This window comes from Melanotaenia boesemani, chromosome 1, assembly GCF_017639745.1.
Source record: "Melanotaenia boesemani isolate fMelBoe1 chromosome 1, fMelBoe1.pri, whole genome shotgun sequence".
NCBI classification, from domain to species: Eukaryota; Metazoa; Chordata; class Actinopteri; order Atheriniformes; family Melanotaeniidae; genus Melanotaenia; species Melanotaenia boesemani.
Window position 1 is genome coordinate 10,788,525 of NC_055682.1, and position 18,844 is coordinate 10,807,368.

The 18,844-nt window shown below is 40.3% G+C and overlaps 1 protein-coding gene across 4 annotated transcripts; it reads left to right on the forward strand.

The window, feature by feature from the left end:
* Positions 1–1,585: 1,585 nt before the first annotated feature.
* On the forward strand, positions 1,586–18,839 carry cpeb1b (cytoplasmic polyadenylation element binding protein 1b). Of its 4 annotated transcripts, none has more exons than XM_041967696.1 (12): positions 1,586–1,725; positions 1,954–2,125; positions 3,971–4,192; positions 5,434–5,663; positions 7,589–7,844; positions 7,928–8,041; positions 10,420–10,524; positions 13,031–13,167; positions 17,688–17,886; positions 17,977–18,071; positions 18,155–18,235; positions 18,346–18,839. In XM_041967696.1, exons 1-12 carry the CDS (start codon positions 1,711–1,713, stop codon positions 18,454–18,456), a joined length of 1,737 nt encoding a protein of 578 aa, XP_041823630.1. In that variant the 5' UTR covers positions 1,586–1,710; the 3' UTR covers positions 18,457–18,839. The 4 variants fall into 4 exon arrangements, with proteins under 4 accessions (XP_041823630.1, XP_041823703.1, XP_041823877.1 ...); XM_041967769.1 differs by having other exon boundaries at positions 10,420–10,509; XM_041967943.1 differs by having other exon boundaries at positions 7,640–7,844.
* Positions 18,840–18,844: the final 5 nt, after the last annotated feature.

Genomic DNA, 18,844 nt, shown 5'->3' on the forward strand with positions numbered 1-18,844 from the left:
TTTTATTGTCAGTTTTTAATATTTATTTTTTTATATTTAAATTTTTGTCAATACTGTGTTCTTTCTTATGCATTTGATAAAGTGTTATATAAATAAAGTTGAGTTGAATGTCATGAAATATAAATTTGTTTTTGATAGAGGTTGACACCAAATGTTAGATGTATTTGTTCAATAGAGCCCATGTTATGTGGTTAACCAGTGTGTGAAATATGGGTAAACAAGGGACCACGGTAATGGGGTTAGGTAGGTAGGTAACCCTCCATTAACCTTAAAATCTGACCCACTCGTCAGCCAGTTGATTGGTTGATCATGGGTCATTCTGTTTGGACAATATGCAATATAAGTAATGTTTAAACCCTTTCTTTTCTCTCTGACATCGAGTTTGTAATACCAATTAGGGTTATTGTCTTTTATAATATGCCTTAGAATTCAGTATTGATCTAAATGGTGTAAATGCTTTGACTGAAAAGATATTTTGATTTTTATTTTACAAAAAAAACAAAAATAATCAAAGCAATAAACTACTGAAGCTGTTTGAAACTGTACAGAAAAGAGCCTGTAAACAAAGCTATAAGCTATAATAAGGATTTCAAGATAAGGAAGACTGTATTTCACACACTGGTCCTAAACCTAATGGTCCTGCTGGATGTTGCAGTTAGTGATGTCTATCGTCTGACCACCCCACCCTAACTTCTCATCCAACAAATACAAAATTTCCAGGATAAACCACTTTGTCATAAAGAACAACTCAGGAAATCTTTCATTATAAAACAGTTCACTTCTGTCTCTAGTGAACACACTATAGCCCTCTAGATTTGTACATATTCATTCATTTATCATCTGTACCGCTTTATCCATTACGGGTCACGGGTAATCTCTATCCCAGCATTTTAAAAGGTGAGAGGCAGCGTACGCCCGAAACAGGTCACCAGTCCATCGCAGGGCAAACACAGAAAGAGACAAAAAACCATTCACACACTCACTCACAGAGAGAATTTGAAGTGATCAATTAGCCTAACATGCACGTCATTGGACGGTGGGAGCAAGCCAGAGTACCCGAAGAGAACCCACGCGTACACGGGGAGAACCACCCCCAGGTTTGAACCTCCCCCAGCCGAGGCTCGAACCAGCGACCTTCTTGCTGCAGCATATATATATATATATATATATATATATATATATATATATATATATATATATAGTATATATGGTTCTTCATCTACATTGTCCTTAATCATCTATACATAATGTTTGATTTTTTTTGTTATATATTTATCTTCTAATTGCTACATTTTTTTAAAATTTATTTATTTGTTTATTTATTTATTTATTCGTTGATTTATTTATTTTACTGTTACCTTATACTTGTATTGTTTGCAGTCATTACAAAATCATTTCCTTGTTAGATCAATAAAAGACTATACATTTAAAAAAGTGCAAAAACTTCTGGTTGATAATTGGTCAGTTTGTGCAACATTTAAAAAAATCTTAAAATTTAAATTATAATCTAATAGCACGTGATTTGTGTTGCGGCGTGCCTCTTTGATGTAGTGCACGTGATCTCACCAGGCTCTTGGGGGTCAGTTATTCGCCAAGCACACGTTTACCACATTTAGACTAATTAGCAGCTAGCAGACTTCATAAATATGACCTTTTATTTCAGCCAGCGGTCGTTATTCTGACATTTCTTATAGGCTGGCTGTCCACATCATGGCGTTTTCCCTGGTGAGTCAAAAACGGAGTTAAATCAGTTCTGGACGAAGTTTAAGGTCATTTGATCTCTTAGTTGGTCATGAAACGACTAGCGACTCGTGTTTTTGGCCATATTCCCACCTAAAATAACACCAAAAGTTTTAAGAAGTCCCAAACTCAACTTTCATTTATTAAAAGAAAAAACGAATAAAGTTTTCGACTTAAATTCGGGGTTAATTCCTCCCCCGGTTTCTCCTGCAGAGAAACGATGCCCGCAGGCCTGAGAGCCCGGACCCCGAGTCTCCAGCTTTGTCCACCTGCAGCAACGCTGACATCTTCCGCAGGATGAACACCATGCTGGGCAACGCTCTGGACTTCACCGGTGTGTGCACCACACCGAACAACGCCAAGCAAAAGCCAGACCTGGCCTGTGGTAAACTTGACTTATTATTCACTCTAGCTGCAAAAGCCAAGGTCATGAACGCAACATGGTCAGACTTCAGAAATGCAGAGATTAATCTTCAACAGAACGTTTCATTTTCTGAGGGGTTCGAGCAATTTAGAAAATTAAACATATTTTAATGTTCAAGTATTAATTTTTTCACATTAAATGCATACAAATCACACCACCTCGACTTTGAAGACAGTTGTACAGTTATGATTTATTTTTGTTTATGCTGGCCCAAAAAAACCTCAACTTTTAGTTTAACTACTTTTTTATTCATTTATATTATTTTATTGACCTTTGTTCCATGAAATCACAAAATGCAATGCACTTAAAGCATTTATCATATAAGATGCAAAAATGACGGATTAGTCCAACAAACTGGAATTCAAGTGAGGAAATTGCCAAAAATACATGTTTTCATTAAGTTGTAGAACTAAATGTGAGCTTAAGTGATTGAATGAGCCAGAAACCACATACTATTCTCAAGTTTCAGCTGTGTGCGCGTTAGCAAATTGTTTAATAAAAACTCAAATTCTTGCTCACAAAAAACAAACAAAACATGATTTTATCCACGTAGCTGTAAAAATTCAAGTTTGGCAAGAACTATAAAATGACCCCAAATGCAAAGCAAAATAAATGTGCAATTTGAGGTGAAAAGTTGCATCACTGATGCAGGGCCATCTCATTTTCCCATGGCATCTGTTAAACCTTCACCTTGTCATTGTCATTTGGTTGCCAACAGCTGATTCATGCTGCATTGCTGGTTTGCAGCATTGCAGCAATTCTGAGTTGCTTTTTTTCCTTCGGTAGTGATTTTGCCAAGAAACTGGCTTTGCATAGTGTCTGTGTCCTTTGAGTTAACTTGCTCAAAGCATGTCTGCACTTCATCCTGTGCAGTTTTAAACAGCTGCACCAGATCTTCTTTAACTTTCAAGTGAGGGAACAGTAAAATTGATCACAATAAGAATTGGGCTAAACTTCCGCTGTGGCCTCTGCCCTGTTCATCCCGGTTTGGTGTTGCTGAATCAGGGGTGTAATTGGAAGCTTTCCAGACATGGAAAGGGATGGTAGGAGCTTGCAGTGCATGTCTGCTCCGTCCTCAGCATCTGATCAGTCAGTTACTTCTGCTACAGCGAGGCATGTCTGTTCACTGTTTTTAAAGAGAAATCACACAAACCACTGATTCTTAAAAGAAAAAGTGGAGTACTTTTGAGCTGAAGTCTGCTGAGTCATTCACTCCCATGCTGCCTCCCACCACGCTGCCCCTCAGCTCCGCTCCGCTCCCCTCTCCTCCCTCCTGCCTCTCTCAGCTCGCTCAGGAAACAAGGCTAGACACAGTAAGCACCAGCAGTATCGGCAGTGGCAGCTGTCGTCCCACTGACTCAGAGACGTGCCGTGCCTACCAGAGAGGGGAGTACTTCTATCAACAAGCCAATAGCTCCGACAGGAATTTTTCATTACACAGTTGTTAGGCAAGGAGGCAGGGAGGTGGGGGTAAGGCTGATGTCATTAGCAGGGGTGTGCGAGTGCATCAGCAGCCATGTCACATGCTGCTAGGTGGGTCAGTGATGCGGACGGAGATGCATGGCAGTTGCACCGGGCACAGAGGCAGCAGGTTAGCTCAGCCATCAGCCAGGGTAGTGGGAGATGTGGCAATGGGGAAAATTTTTGCTTTTCAAATTTCTCTTTTTTACAGAGGACGTATTGGCAGACCTCACCAAGCCCTTTCCTCTGTAAAGCAGACTGCTACAACTGCTTGTTTTTTGGCTTGCTAACATTTCTCTCCCTTCTCTCTTGCTACATCTCTGAACTGACTCTCTGATCCAAAAGAGTCAGAGCTGGCTGCGGTGGGCAGCAGGAGGATGCTTTTCCCCAACTGTGGGGGCATACCCAGCTCCCAGGAGATGCCTTCGTCCAGGGGCCCGGCGGATATCTCAGACCTGGGCCTTGGCCTTCAGTCTCTCCGTCTGTCTGGGTGGGACAGACCGTGGAGCAGCCAGGAGACAGAAACACACACATCCCCATCCCAGGTTCAGAACCGCTCACCCTCCAGTAAGTACTGAACCTTGTGTTTACCTGAATGTTTTCAAGATTCATAGCAGAACTTATAGTTTTGTCTGGTGTTTGTGGTAGTTTTACTGCTTTAAGAGTGTTCTCATGACCCATCTTTTTGCATATAAACTGATATTGCAACATGATTAAGGTTGTTTTGAGGTCTCATTAATATTGAAATTTGTGATGGTTGGTTAGCAACCAAATGTGTGTGTGGGAGCAGACTGTAGCATGCTAGGGAGGATGATGTGGCAGTTTTGCTTTGTTGCATCTCTAGAAGCCAGCAGGCACAAACAAGCCAGTTAAGCTACTTTCTCTTTCAAGCACCCTAATCATGTTACTGTAGATGAGCTCTTAATATTACCTGTTGATGTTAAGACCTGTAGGCTTTGATAGACTGCAGGAACAGTCTTGCATTGCTATGAACCAAGTTTATGTAAATGCTGACGTTTGGGATGACTGGTGACATTAGTCTGTACGGAGGCACCCCTGACGCCTCATCTGTTCTGACCCTATTTGGAGTAGTTTTTTTATTTCATGTTCAAACCATCTTGTCAAAATTTCATTTAGAAGTTTCTAAAGTGGGTCTGTTACAAAGTGGGACAGAGCTTTGAATAGAGCCCACAGCTGAATAATCCCTTTTAGAGCCTCTTGTTCACTATTACCAGCCATGCAGTACATACCTGTCACTGTTGCCAGCTGAGTCACTTGGTCATAGAGGAAGGAAGACTCTGGTTAACTCAACAGGAATTGCTGCTTGGCAGTCTCTGGGCTGGATTAGGAAATATGACGGCTGAACTAGCATGCAGTATTTTAGCTACTGAGAAAGGCATTCAGCTTCTGTTGTGAGTTTCATAATAGTCAATTTGCAAATATTAAATTTAAAACAGGAAATTTTCAAACTTGCTCCTAATTGACTCTTAACATTTCAGCCAGTTGGCACAGTAGGTAATTTTCTAATTTGTATTTTAGCCTTTCAGTCATACAAAATCAATATGTAACTGTATTTAGCACAAACTTTGCTTTTTTTTTGTTTTTATCAAAATACTCCCTTTTTAAAAGGTGTAACTTTTTTAAAACCTGTTATTTGTAGTGTGGCTTGTTTGCTGACAAATCAGTACTCTTCTGTAGACTCAGCACAGGTGTCCCATTTTCTGTAGTTTGCTCATCTTGCAAAATGGGCATCAACACACAAGCTGTCTTGGTAAGACTGTAAATGCTGTAATTGTCTCTTTCTCCAGTGCTCGGCATACTGAACAGTCCCTTCAGTAGTATCCTTGGTAAGCCCCAGGGCTACTTGCCCCATGAGTCCATGAGCATGACTGCTGACTTCCTGGAGAAGTTTCCTGGCATGGCACGCATGGCTAACCGACTGGACTCGAGCTCCTTTCTGGATTCTCGCTCCAGCAGCCCTGAAGACTCAGAGACCAGCGGCTTCAGCTCTGGCTCAGATCACCTCTGTGACATGCTGGTAAAGACATGACTTTCACTCTTGCTTGATTGCAGGGTGGGAAATGTTGCAGAGCACTCGATGCTGACATTACTTGTATCAAAACAAACAAAAGATATAGAAGGATGGATGGAGATGGATATGTATGGTGTCCTCATAACTGACAAATTTGGCTGTACTGCAGATAAGATGATGCAAAGCATAAAGATAATGCTTTGAATCTTAATATTACTACTAGTTTAATTTTTAAAAGAATAAGGTATCTGTTATTGTGAACAGAACCTCCTGTGTCAACCTATAGCAAAAAATAATTCACAACACTAACATCAGTCCCAGTTATGCTTGATAAACCACAATAATATATGGGCACAATAGTGTATAGCTTTTGTTTAAACTGAAGCACTTATGAAACTTGGTTTGTTTCTGGTTGTTTCCATGGACTGCCTTCCATGACACCACTGACTGGCTCTGACAGCCAGCAGTCCCTGCTTCAAACGATAGATGTCTCAGTCCCATGCCCTCATGTTGTGTGCTGAGCTGAGGAGCCAAAGGTGCCTGTAATGTTTGACCTATTAGCAAAATTATCGCTGACGGTACATTTAGAATTGCTTTGATTGCTCACAGGGGACATCCTATTTGGAAACGCCTTTGGTAGCAATTTGACATTTCTGCTAAAATCATTAGATCACTGCAGGTGTTTTTCCCCACAAATGCCTCACAGCTGTTTGTGGATTTAATTAAATGACTTCAGGAAGTGGATAAAAACTATTTTGCTACAAAGCACTTATCAGAGCCATCTTTGAGTCACAGCAAACATGCACTAAAACAGCCTTGTAGGCTTAACAGGACCCTTGTAATAAGACAGGCTGTGCTTCTGCTTTAAACTAATTTTACACTTAAATGTCCTTGAACACTTGTTTTGAGTGCTGTTTAAACATGAGATCCCTGTGACGAGAAGCAGTCCAGTAGGTTACTGTAAGTTGGTCATGGACTAAGCTGTTTCTGAAGATTTATAGGTTTGTCATATTTTGCAGAGATCTATAGATTTAAGTTGGATACGTTCACATTAACTTACTGTTGAAATAGCCTATTTTTTATGAATGGGTGCAAGTGTCAAATGGAAAGAGTAGATTTAGAGATAAGCCTGTCATAATTAACCATCGTAATTGTGATCGTGCTTGATCTACTGCATACTTCATGCAACCAAATGAAAACAGCAGGTAAAACTAACATGACAATCCTTATTTTAAATTTATTTATGGGTATTATGCTCTTTAAACGATCTTATTAGTCCAGTCTTGGTGACAGGTCTGATGCGCAATGTTTTAGAAGGCCTAACAGGTAAACACTTAAATGTCTTCATTTCCAATACATTGCTTTATTTTGGATTAGAGGTATGTGAATTGAAGTATTAGAAATCTTACAACTTTTAAAAGTGAATTGGAAAACGGTGGCATGAACACAGATCTGTCTGGAATAGTTTTAACATAATCTGTGCAGTTGCATGCACAGCTGGTATGCTTATATAGGAGGGGAATTGTTCACCAAAGTGTGCCTGATGCAACTGTGGGGAAGAAAAGACTTTTCTGCTACTTTAAACTTTACCTGGAGAAATCATGCATGTAATTGACAAACTCCAGATTTTGCCTTCAAGTTAACTAATGATATGGAATATGTCCTGTGAGGGTAAGATGTACATTTCCTCACAGGGCTCTTCCATACATTGAACATATTTTTTCATTGTCAGCAAGCCAGTGGGATGGTGGTGACTGCTGTGTAATCCCAGCTGTTTCTGGAAGTTAAAAATATCAAGTAAATAATGAAGTGGATAGCAGTGATTCTCACTGCAGCTTGGCACAAAATGAATCCAGAGCAACAGCCGATTGTAGTTCTCCCTGCTCTCCAATCTGTCTCCATTAACTGTTGTCTGAATGTCTGCTCCCCAGTCCACTTTACGGATTTCCCCTCCCTTACCTTATCTGGCATCAAATGTGCAGAAGGATCTGTTGCGATTCAGCTCCCGCCTGGACCCCCAGGACACTAGCTCTCCTCTGACCCCACCATCCACTGCCAGCCCCGCCTCCTCAACCTTTTCCCGCCGCTGGCGCTCTGGCTCTCCATGGCCGGGTTCAGACGTCCTTGACCAGGCAGATGATACTTTCAGCATTGAGAGGGAGGCACGGCTTCACCGACAGGCTGCAGGTAAATTTATTTCCCTCTTATAAATTGCTGTGAAACTGTGGCGTAAACTCTAGATCTTGGCTAACCCCTTCTGCACTCATTAGCTGTGAATGAAGCCACATTCACTTGGAGCGGTCAGCTGCCTCCCAGAAACAACAAGGATCCTCTGTATTCCTGCAAGGTCTTCCTTGGTGGTGTGCCCTGGGACATCACAGAAGGTAGCTGCTGATGGGCTGTCTTCACTGGGGCAGACCTGTTCTCTGTGAATTTGATCTTTATTTGCCTGTATTTTATAACGAAATTAGTTGAAGCCTAAATCAGTACTTCTAGATTCTGGTGGCTTGAAATAAAATGTTCTAGTGGGGCATAACTCAGGCTTATTTCTAAAAAGTCCCTAAGAAAAATAACCACTACAAGGTTATTTATTTATTTTTACTCTTATCATAAGAGTGAATAAAATCAGCTGGACTTCTATTTCTTGAAAAGCCTTCGGTTCTAACCAGTCAGTGGGACGTTTTAGCTTATAACCATTAAAGGAACATTCATAATAACTACCATTAGGACATGTGGTATTTTTTTTTTTTTTTTTTTTACCTCACCTGACTAGGGCTGTCGCAATAACCGCAATACCGCGGTATTGTTAAGCCTAATCGCAGGGCGTGGCAAGCGACCGCCACCACCGCCGGAAGAGTGTCCTGGTTCCGTCCAAACTTCTATTTACATCCGGTCCTACCCTAGAGCTGTTCATTTTAAGATCAACAGACAATGGCAACTGCACTAGTCCCAAAGCCAAATGTAACTGCCCCAGTTTGGGAACATTTCGGTTTTCACCCAAACGAAAAGGGAGAACCAGAAAATTTACAGGAGGCAATATGCAAGATCTGCGCCAAAAAAGTCATTGTCAGTCGCGGAAATACGACAAATTTGAGATCTCACCTAGCTAGCAGGCATCCGGCTGTCGCAGCAAAACTGCCCCCGTCAGCAGCTTCAAATAGTGCCGCTCAGGCTGGTGCCAGCAGACAAGTTGGAGTAGCTGAAGCCTTTGGACGAGCTGTCAAATACAGCCGTGAAAGTAACAGGCATAAATGCCTTACAGATGCCGTTGCAGTATTTATCCTGTTACACATGCAACACCACAGAGGAAATACCTTAACCACGACACCCACATTTGTTTCTAAATTAAAAACAAAAAAACGGACAGTTGATCAGTGTGAAGGATGGAGAGGGAACACGGAAAAGCATGACATAAGTGACGTAATGTAAGGGCCTGAATATTTATACTGTCATGATGGAGATCTGCATAATTACCATGCAGTTTAACATTGGAAGCTGCCGCGCATGTCGTTTCCTGCTGCTGCATCAGCACGACCCTCCACCTGATCTGAGAAATTGAAACTAAAACCAGAACAGCGCAAGCGGCGGTCACAACCCGCAGCTGCAAACATAAACAAAAATACATAATTTTTTTCTTTCTTATTTACACACCTACTACTACATTTTTAATAAAATCCGCGTAGATTGTTGCCTTCGGCAAAATCAGGATTGCGCAATGTTGATGAATAGATCCATCTCCCTCTCTCTTTTTTTTTTTAATTGCGGTGACACCGCATACCGCGGTGTTGAGACAACATGCAACACCGCAGGAGGAAATTCCTTAACCGCGACACCCCTACACCTGACCAGTCTTCATTGAATTCATTGGCACCTGTGAATTGTTTACCTGCATGCCCAAAACTGTTTTGATCACAATGTCTGGGAAGGAGAGTTGAGGCTGCATCCCGGCACTGGTAGTGATATGAGGCCACCACCTCTGTTTAGAGATGTTTTTCCAGTATAACATGGATGATTTCAAATGTCCTGTCCAAAATATGTATATTACCATCCTTGAGCGTCCTTTATCCTTGAGCTGCAGATGGACTGCTGAGCTGGCTCTCCTGTGTTTTGCCATGTGTTTATGAAGGAAACACTCAAAGCAACAAAACGCTCAAACTCAAGTTGTGGTACTGTGTATGTGGAGTAGTGCAGTGAGGAGTATGTGGACCTTTTTATATCGGAGAGACCAAATAACCTTATTAAAAACGTGCCACAATACAGGAGATCCACCTACTGGTCAAGACTTGGTGGTCCACCAGCATCTCAAGGATAAGACATTTTTGAGAACGGTAATGTACATATTTGGAACAGAAGATGGATGGATTGAAGTGTCAAGGAAGCCAGTTCTGTTACACTGGAAAGGCCGTCTGAACAGAGAAGGGGGCCACAGATACCACTTTCCCAGCAGCCTAGCAGATTGAACCTTGTGTCAAGTCTTGGTCACATAGGTGAATAATTCACAGGTGCCAAAGAACTGAATGACCAGTAGATTGGTCAGGTGAATCAGTGACCTGATGTGACCATAACGACTCATGTTCCTGTAATTCCTATAAGATGAAACTCTCCACCAACCAGTTAGTATTGAAGCCCAGTTAACTTTATTTAAGCTCTTAGAATTATCTTGGCCTGAATGACTTCTTGCTGAAGTTATTTGTGTATTGTGTTAATGTATTAAATTTGTAATAACTTTGTATTGTCACCTGACCCTCACTCTTTATTTCAGCTGGTCTGATAAACACCTTCAGTGGTTATGGCCCTCTGACTGTGGAATGGCCGGGTAAGGATGGAAAGCATCCTCGCTGCCCTCCCAAAGGTAATATGGCTAAAGGTAACGACAAGCTGGTAGGCGTATTAATTTATTTTTCCCTTTTCAAGCCTCATGGTGGCACTGGTGAGCATGTGGTATATTGGTGAGTTTAACGCTTCCACAGGGTGGTGATTCTGGGCATATGGTGTTGGTAGTGGGTAAAAGAAAGCACTTTGACTTTTCTGAATGCCACTGTATCACCCAGACATTACTCCTTCATATTTAGATTGTTCAAACCTTTAAGTGTACTTGTTGCTGTTCCATTAAGTCAAACCATTTACCTGCAAATTGAGGTTCTCTTTAGGCCTGATGAGGATGGATGGGGGGTCAGAAATGAGTACGTAAGAGATGGCACATTTTAGATGTTTCGGAGACGATGTCAGAGGCCAGCCTAAGATGGTTTGGTTATGTACAGGTTGAATATATTGGTAGGGTTGGAACTACCAGGCAGGAGGCCTAGGAGAAGACTAGACATTTAAGGTTTGAAATAGACGAGGATTGTAAGATCTCGGGTGTCCAGCTCCTGTCCTTGAGGGGCAGAATCCTGCAGGTTTTGGATAGTTACCTGTTCCAATACACAACTCAAAGTTCACCAAAAAATGTGTTTTTAGCTGTAAACACAGAATTAATTGTGAGAAACATACTGTTGATAAAATTTGTTTTTTCTACTGGATTTTGTGGGTAAAAAATGGTACTCTGGCTTTTTCCCTCCATCCAAAGACATATGCATGTTAGGTTAATTGGTCACTCTAAATTCTCCCTAGGAGTGAGCGTGAATGCTGGCCCTGTCATGGACTGGCGGCCTGTCCAGGGTGTTCCTTGGTCCTTTTAACTTGCTTTTACCCTCTGTGATGTGTGTGTGTGTGTGTGTTTGATGGGAAGGGGTGGGGGGGGGCTTGCTGCTATTGGGTTGGGGTTCTGGGGGATTTTACTATCTGTAAAGCACCTTGAGTTGCTATTTGTATGTATGAAAGGTGCTATATAAATAAAGTTTGATTTGATTTGATTTACCCTGCCTCTCGCCTGCTAATGGCTGAGATGGGCTCCAGCTTCCTTGCGACCCTTAATTGGACTAAGCGGGACAGAAAATGATATATATGATTATGCAGAGCTGTTTGATACATTCATTTTTTTACTCAATTTTAGGAGTGTTTGAGCAGGGATACATTGAAAAGCGTCCCTCAAGAACCGACTAAGACACCCCTGGGTTAGATGGAGGCAGATAATTGTGGTGAAGTGCCTCTGCAAGTACAAAACATTTCTAAAACTTGGAAATCTTAACCCGATTATTTTTAAAAACCTATACTATGAAATTTGTTTTGAAGGCTATAATCAGTTATCCATTTTGACTGCACTAGTTGTGTAATAGTCCAGACACAGGCGTTCTCTGCTTTATTCGATATCGCCAGTTTATGAACTGATCTTTGCTGTAATTTTTATATTTAACTTCACAAAGCATCTTAAATTGTCTAGTCACAGCTTTAGTGGAAGAACATTGTTAGAGCAGAGTCATTAATGCAAGCCATTCTATATCTGAATGTTATTTGTCTGCACTCTTTTTGTAAAAATGTACTTAAATCAGTTTTATAGCTCGGTTGTAGTCTTGCTAAAACTGTTTCTGCCTCTTGAATTATTTTTTCAATGGTCTACTTGTGTTACCATTATCAGGGTCATAAAAGTGGAACTTAATATGAATTGGTGCAGAGAATCTTTTTAATTTTATTTATACATAAACAAACATTGCATTTTTACAACTCAGTTTTGGGGAAATAACCCAACTTCAGATCTTCAGTTACATTTTAAGTCATTTTATAACTTATAACATGCATAAAGTAAGAGGGGGAAAATAGAAGTTTGTACATATTATTAAAGCCTATGGGGATTAGTTTAAAAAAATCAGTTAAATCCATCCTTTTACATGAAAACCATTTTCCCCAATTCTTTTCAAAAACTTCTTTTAAATTTAATTTGTAGGTCATTTTCTCCATATTCACAATTTCATCTACAATATTCCTCTATTGCTGGCATGTTGGGATTTCAACCTTAAGCTTAGTTATTGCTTTTTTTGCTGACACTAGTAGAATTTTTATATTTACATCATTTACTTGTATAATTTTATCCTAATTTTCCTGATACTTAACAGTTTCTGTATCTCATGTTTAAGTATTGCGCAGATTGTGTAGATAACATCCCAGAGCGGTTGTTTTTCTCCAAAACTCCAAAACATGTTTGATTTGAATTCATGATTGGAGTCTCCAGCATGGTTGTTGAATTTTTATTTGTCATTAATCTATTTGTATAGATTTTTAAACAAATCTATACTACAGAAAAAAAGCTTGGTCATCATATGATCTCCCTCCAAATGTTCACAGATGTGTTTTTTAGTCATTTTTTTTAAACATATCCTAAAAGTTGCAGCATACCATGCATTTTATTTTTTCTAGATATTTATGATGCAGCTCATCAGAAATGAGTAAATCAAAGTGCCTGTTGTCCAGTATCCTAACAGTTTGCTATATCTCTGTAGGCTATGTTTACCTGGTGTTTGAGAACGAGAAGTCTGTGCGGGCTTTGCTGCATGCCTGCTCCCAGGACCCCTTTCATCCAGAGGACAACAGAGAGTACTACTATAAGATGTCCAGCCGCAGAATGCGATGCAAGGATGTGAGTAGAAGCTAAACGCAAAACATCACTTTCACTGCATTACGTGTACTTGTCTTTGGTCCTGGGCTCTGAACAATATCTGAGCTAATCAAGAACTTTGTGTCCCATTTACATTTTTTTGTTCTTGTTGTACAACTCTCAAAGCTAAAAATTGTTCCAAACTTAAGATTGTAGGCAGACTAGTGTGGATTGCTTATTGTAGATGTATTAAATTAGTTTGCATGTTTTAGACTCAGAAGAGTGTTGGAAAAATTGAAGACGTATCAAATTTAATTTTTCTGGACTGACCCACGAGTTGCTTCCTGATCTGAAGTGTCTCAATCAGATTTAATACTTTGAATGTGTGTCGTTATCCTCTATTCAAGTGGTTCAGCGTTATGCAGATGAAAGCTGAAACTGGTTATCGGTTGAAACTGTAAATGCATCCAGTTCCACTTCTCTAGTGACATCATGTGCTGTTTTGTCTGACTAAAACTACAGAATTCTGTCTTAAAGTAATGACCATGTTCAGGGTTTTCTAGTTTACTGATCCTAAAACAAATTGAAGTCATGAGTTGTGATGGATTTCTCTGCAGAAGCTCTGCCCTCTGGTCGTGTTTGGGATGTTTTTTGAGGTTTTGCTTCTAGCTGTCTGTGTGAGAACAATCAGTTGTCTCCTCAGGCATAGATGGATGGCTTATTCAGCAGAACAGAGATCTGATTATTAAATGTGACTGCAGCAGCTTGTATTGGGTTGACATGCTTTGGGAAAACTCCTCTTCACCCCTCAGTCAATGAGAAGGCAAGAAAAAGCCAACAACTCATTTTTAAGTGCCTTTTAAACATGAGTTTTGATCTTGTTTTTATCCATCTGTCTAGTAGACAGGAGTCAATTATACATTTAAGGCCTCGGTCTCTTGATTCAGAAATGCCTGAATAATTGTAGGTCTATTTTGTTCTCTACTTGCATTACTTTCTGTAGGAAGTGAAACTTTTTGTGGCAGTAGTGTCTAATCAAATTGGGATATGGTCAGGATGGTTTTGACTTGATCTGTATTTGATCAAACAAGAGAAATAAATTCTTTATATAATTTAAGTTTTCCTCATAAAGTTGCACCGTTTCTAGGTGACTCACTTATTAACCAACATACGTCCTTGGTAATTTGCATGCTAGACTGAGATGGTTCAATCTACCTCAGTGTCTCCTTGCACACATCAAACTAGTGTTGCAGAATCAGCTGAGTTACGTCAGCACTGTTGGTTCTGCAGTCCCAGCTAGAAGCTTATAAGCACACTGACCAACCTTCCTTGCAAGTTGAGTGGTGGATCAATGACCGCCCTCACACACATGCTGCCTCTGCATTTTCACACATGACAAAAAATGCCTTCTTTCCCCTGATTCGCTGTGTATTTGTCAGCAGCAAAGTTAGCTGCAGATTTGTTTAACTTGTCAAGTTGGCTACTTTACTGTTTCCCTTGAAAAGCAGCTAGCATTGGACAAACTATTAATTTAAAGCAAACATGTCACCAGAAAAGTAAGGGCTCGTTTCTACCTTCAACTTCCTGATTTCCAGTGATTTGAAAGTTGACATAATCAGACTTCGTCTGTGACTGCTTGTTAACTTGTAGTCTTATTGGATTTTCTTTCAAATGCCATCTGATTCACTTTACTATGCAACAGAAACAAAATAAATGAAACCGATTTTATTAGAAATTCACTTGTGTGTTCATACAGTGATGGCAGATAGTAGGACAGTGGTCAGTCAGTTCAATGCAAACAGTGTTGGTAAGGGCCGTCGGTTAACACGTAAATGATGTGTTAACACAAATTCTTTAACTGCTCGATGTGCACACACTAGATTTAGGAAGGAAGGCAGAAATATTGTGGTTCTGAACCAGAAATGGACAGTTTAGCTTTAAATATTTCTGCAAGGTTAGAAAAAGACTAAGGTCATTATTCTGTCTGAACTGACCCATCGTAGTGCATGTTGAATACCACCTACTCCTGCAGCACACGGCTGGTTCAGAGCTCTCCTTTAAAGACGGTCCGTGCTGGATAACCTCCAGCAGAGACGTCCTAATAATTCTATAAGCAGCGACCTTACAACTGATGATCTGAAAAAATAAAGAAGTTGGAAACAATGCCCTGCATGCAATTTACTTCAGTTTTTTGTTTCTAAATTAAGGCTGTCAGAAGTGGTATGTTTGCATGTATGTCTATAAAGCAGTGGTGGTAACGATGACTAATTTCGTTGACGAACCTTTTTTTCATGACGATAACGAGACGGTGATGAGCTAAAAATGGATCTGACAAAAACATGACGAGAAGTTTGAGATTTCGTTGACGAGACGAAAATGTTCAAGGGATGATTGTCCGACATTAAAAATGCTCGACATTTCTGCCTGTTATGAGCGCAGTGTCAGTCAGCAATGTTGCTGCACCTTGGCCACGCCCTCCACCAGACGTGCAGCACAGACAAGCAGTTTATTCATTCATTCATATGTTAACCTTTTCCGTTTTCCTCTTCTGACTGTGGTCGGAAGACACGCGAGATCCTTCTTCTCCAGGGCCGAAGTAGCTCTTACACTTGTTAACGGGGTGAAGCACAAAGAAAGGAAGGCAGCGGTTGCGCTGAGAAATGGCTTCTACAAGACCTCGTTCATACTTTTTACACCACTTCTCTGCTCTCTTAATTCCCGATGCGCATTTCCCTCCGCGTGCACGTTCACACACGCTCACACACGCACTGAGCTGGCTGAACCACACACACAGTAGTTAGACACATCCCATAACACATAGATGAATCATGACTGCAGCAAAGGGGTTTGGTGGCAGCGATGAAACGATATATGGACATATTTTAACTATAATCCATCATAATTTTACTAGCAGATCAGGTCAAGTTGAGCATTTGTTCCTCATCCTTTGCTCATATTTTGGGCATGTGTATGTTCAGGGTGGAGTATTACTTCAGAAAATTCTCAAATAAAGCCACAGTTACCAAAGTAAGGATGTTGTTGCCCTTTGCTTTTTAGGAGTAATTGATTACAGTATTTGCTGTTGGTTGGAAACCTAAGTCTAAAACCATTCCTTTTAATTTTGGTTATTTTCATCAATAATTACAAACAACAAGCTCACAATGTGTTACTATATGTTGAACTTGTAAATCTATTTTCTTGACATGTTTTTATGATGAAGTAGGGCATCAATTCATGAAAAAAGATGAAATATAGAAATAAAAGGTTTCTGCTATACAGCAGTTACGTATAGCACGGCAGCATTGCATCCCTGTTGATGGGGAAAGTCTCGGCTAAAGCTATCAGTCTGGTAAAGGATCTGGCTATTATGCAAAACATTAAGGTTAACTTGTTTTATGGATTACTTGTTATAACCTCAACTTTGATTCCACTTTTTAATATGTATTATTGACATAAATTAATTTGTTTAAAGACTAATACTTTATTTGACTAAAACTATCAAACTTCAACGTGACCAAAACGTGACTAAAACTAAGCATTTTCATCATGACTAAGACTAAAACTGAGATGCCTGCCAAAAAACAGACATTTAACCTTAAGTAGTTAAATGTAGCAAGTAACCAAAGTTCCTTATTCTAAAACTGCATGTACAAAACAAGTATTAAGATTTTTAAATATTTTGAATGACAGCCCTTTTGTTAAAATTCTTTGGACAACTATTAAAAAAAAAAAGTACAAAATGTGTGTGGTTAACATTACTGCAAATTTACATCTGTTGTCCCTTGGCAGGACGGATAAAACCTCAGCAAATAAGGAACAAAAGTAAACTGCAAACCAGTTGTAGTAAATATTTTATAAAGTGCATAATTTGAAGAGTTGAATCATATTTCAAGGGCATTAAGACTACAAGATGAAAGTAATTCATGTTTATGTATACGCATGTATTATTGTCCCACAGTGTTGACATAAAAGGAATAAAACATTCAAATGTAATGCGATACAGGCATGAAAAATTATTTTTATATAACTCAATACCTGAAAGTTCAGCTAGACAAAAGAATAAACTGTAAATGCAGCCCCAATGTTTACAGGAAGGCACAAAACAGGTGGGAAGTTTAGATCCTTGCATGCCTGCACCAAAATGTTTCTTTTAAAACTTTGTTGTGGGAAGTGCCATTTGCTTTATGCAGATCAGGGCCAGAGGCTTAAACAAGGGGAACAAACCAATTTAAGAAGGCCGGCTCTGGATATAATGGACAATTCTATTATATCCATTATAACAGCCAATTAAGTAAAACTCAGTAAAGGTAACAACTTTGTGTAAAGTTGTACTGACTTCTCAAATTGAATTTGTCAGACTTTTGCATTAGAGGTCTGGTATCGCTGTATGACAGCAGTACTGATGTGAGTCATTTTATTTTTTTTTAAAGCCATAAAGAGGCACCTCCTGCAAAACAGCAGTGTAGCGCCATGGGGGGAGATATGGGGATTGGGGCTGCTATTTAAATTAAGATTTTCATTGAAAAGGAAATAAGGGCTTAACCGTGTTTGTCTTGCTACAGGTGCAGGTGATACCTTGGGTGATCTCCGACAGTAATTATGTGCGCTGCCCCGCCCAGCGTCTGGATCCCAGTAAGACGGTGTTTGTTGGTGCTCTGCATGGCATGTTGAATGCAGAGGCGCTGGCCAGCATCATGAATGACCTGTTTGGAGGTGTCATGTATGCTGGCATTGATACGGACAAACACAAGTATCCCATAGGTGAGACGAGTGCTTGTTTGGCACTGCTTTTCAGTTTGTGTTCAGGATAAATTTTTTATATTTGATTTTTATATTTAACTTTGTGTTCAGGCTCTGGACGTGTCACTTTCAACAATCAGCGCAGTTATCTGAAGGCTGTGTGTGCAGCATTTGTGGAGATTAAAACACCCAAGTTTACAAAGAAAGTGAGGTTTTCCTTTTAACGTGTTAATCTATAAAAGCATCACTTGCTGGAACTGCTGTAAACTCAGCACTGGTTTTCCTTTAGGTTCAGATTGACCCGTACCTGGAAGACTCCATGTGTCAAGTTTGCCTTCGCCAACCTGGACCTTTCTTCTGCAGAGACCAGGTCGGTGCAAATAACAATACAATGTCTTTTTGTAAATTTGCTGTGAAACAAATGTGACTGTAAAGACAGTAAGTCTATTCTTGGCTGACATCTTTCTGCTCTGACACCAGGCCTGCTTCAAGTACTACTGCCGCTCCTGCTGGCACTGGCAGCACTCGATGGACATCTTGAGCAACCACCGGCCTCTCATGCGCAACCAGAAGAACCGGGACTCCAGCTAGAGGAGATTGGGCCCAGACACTCTGAAGAGCCAGAGCAAGAGCGCCTCTCTACGGGGCAAGGCTGCCCACCAAGGAGAGCACGTGTGCCAGACGTCCCTCAGTATGAGGACTCCATGGTACTTCACCAGGCACTGGGGATATCACTGTAGAAAATGTTCACTTTTGCACTTGCTACATTTTTGCTGTTGTTCACAGTGGCACTATGCACATTGACCTTGTTGGGATAGACAAGGGGCCCTTCACACTTACGCATTTTCCCAGACTTGTGGCCAGACAGAAAGATGGGAGTCAGCCTAAGGTTAAGAAGTGGATGAAAATGCCTTTTTTTTTTTTTTTTTCTTTTTTTTTTTGTTTACATGTGTTGCATAGTGAAGAGCAATCACGCAAA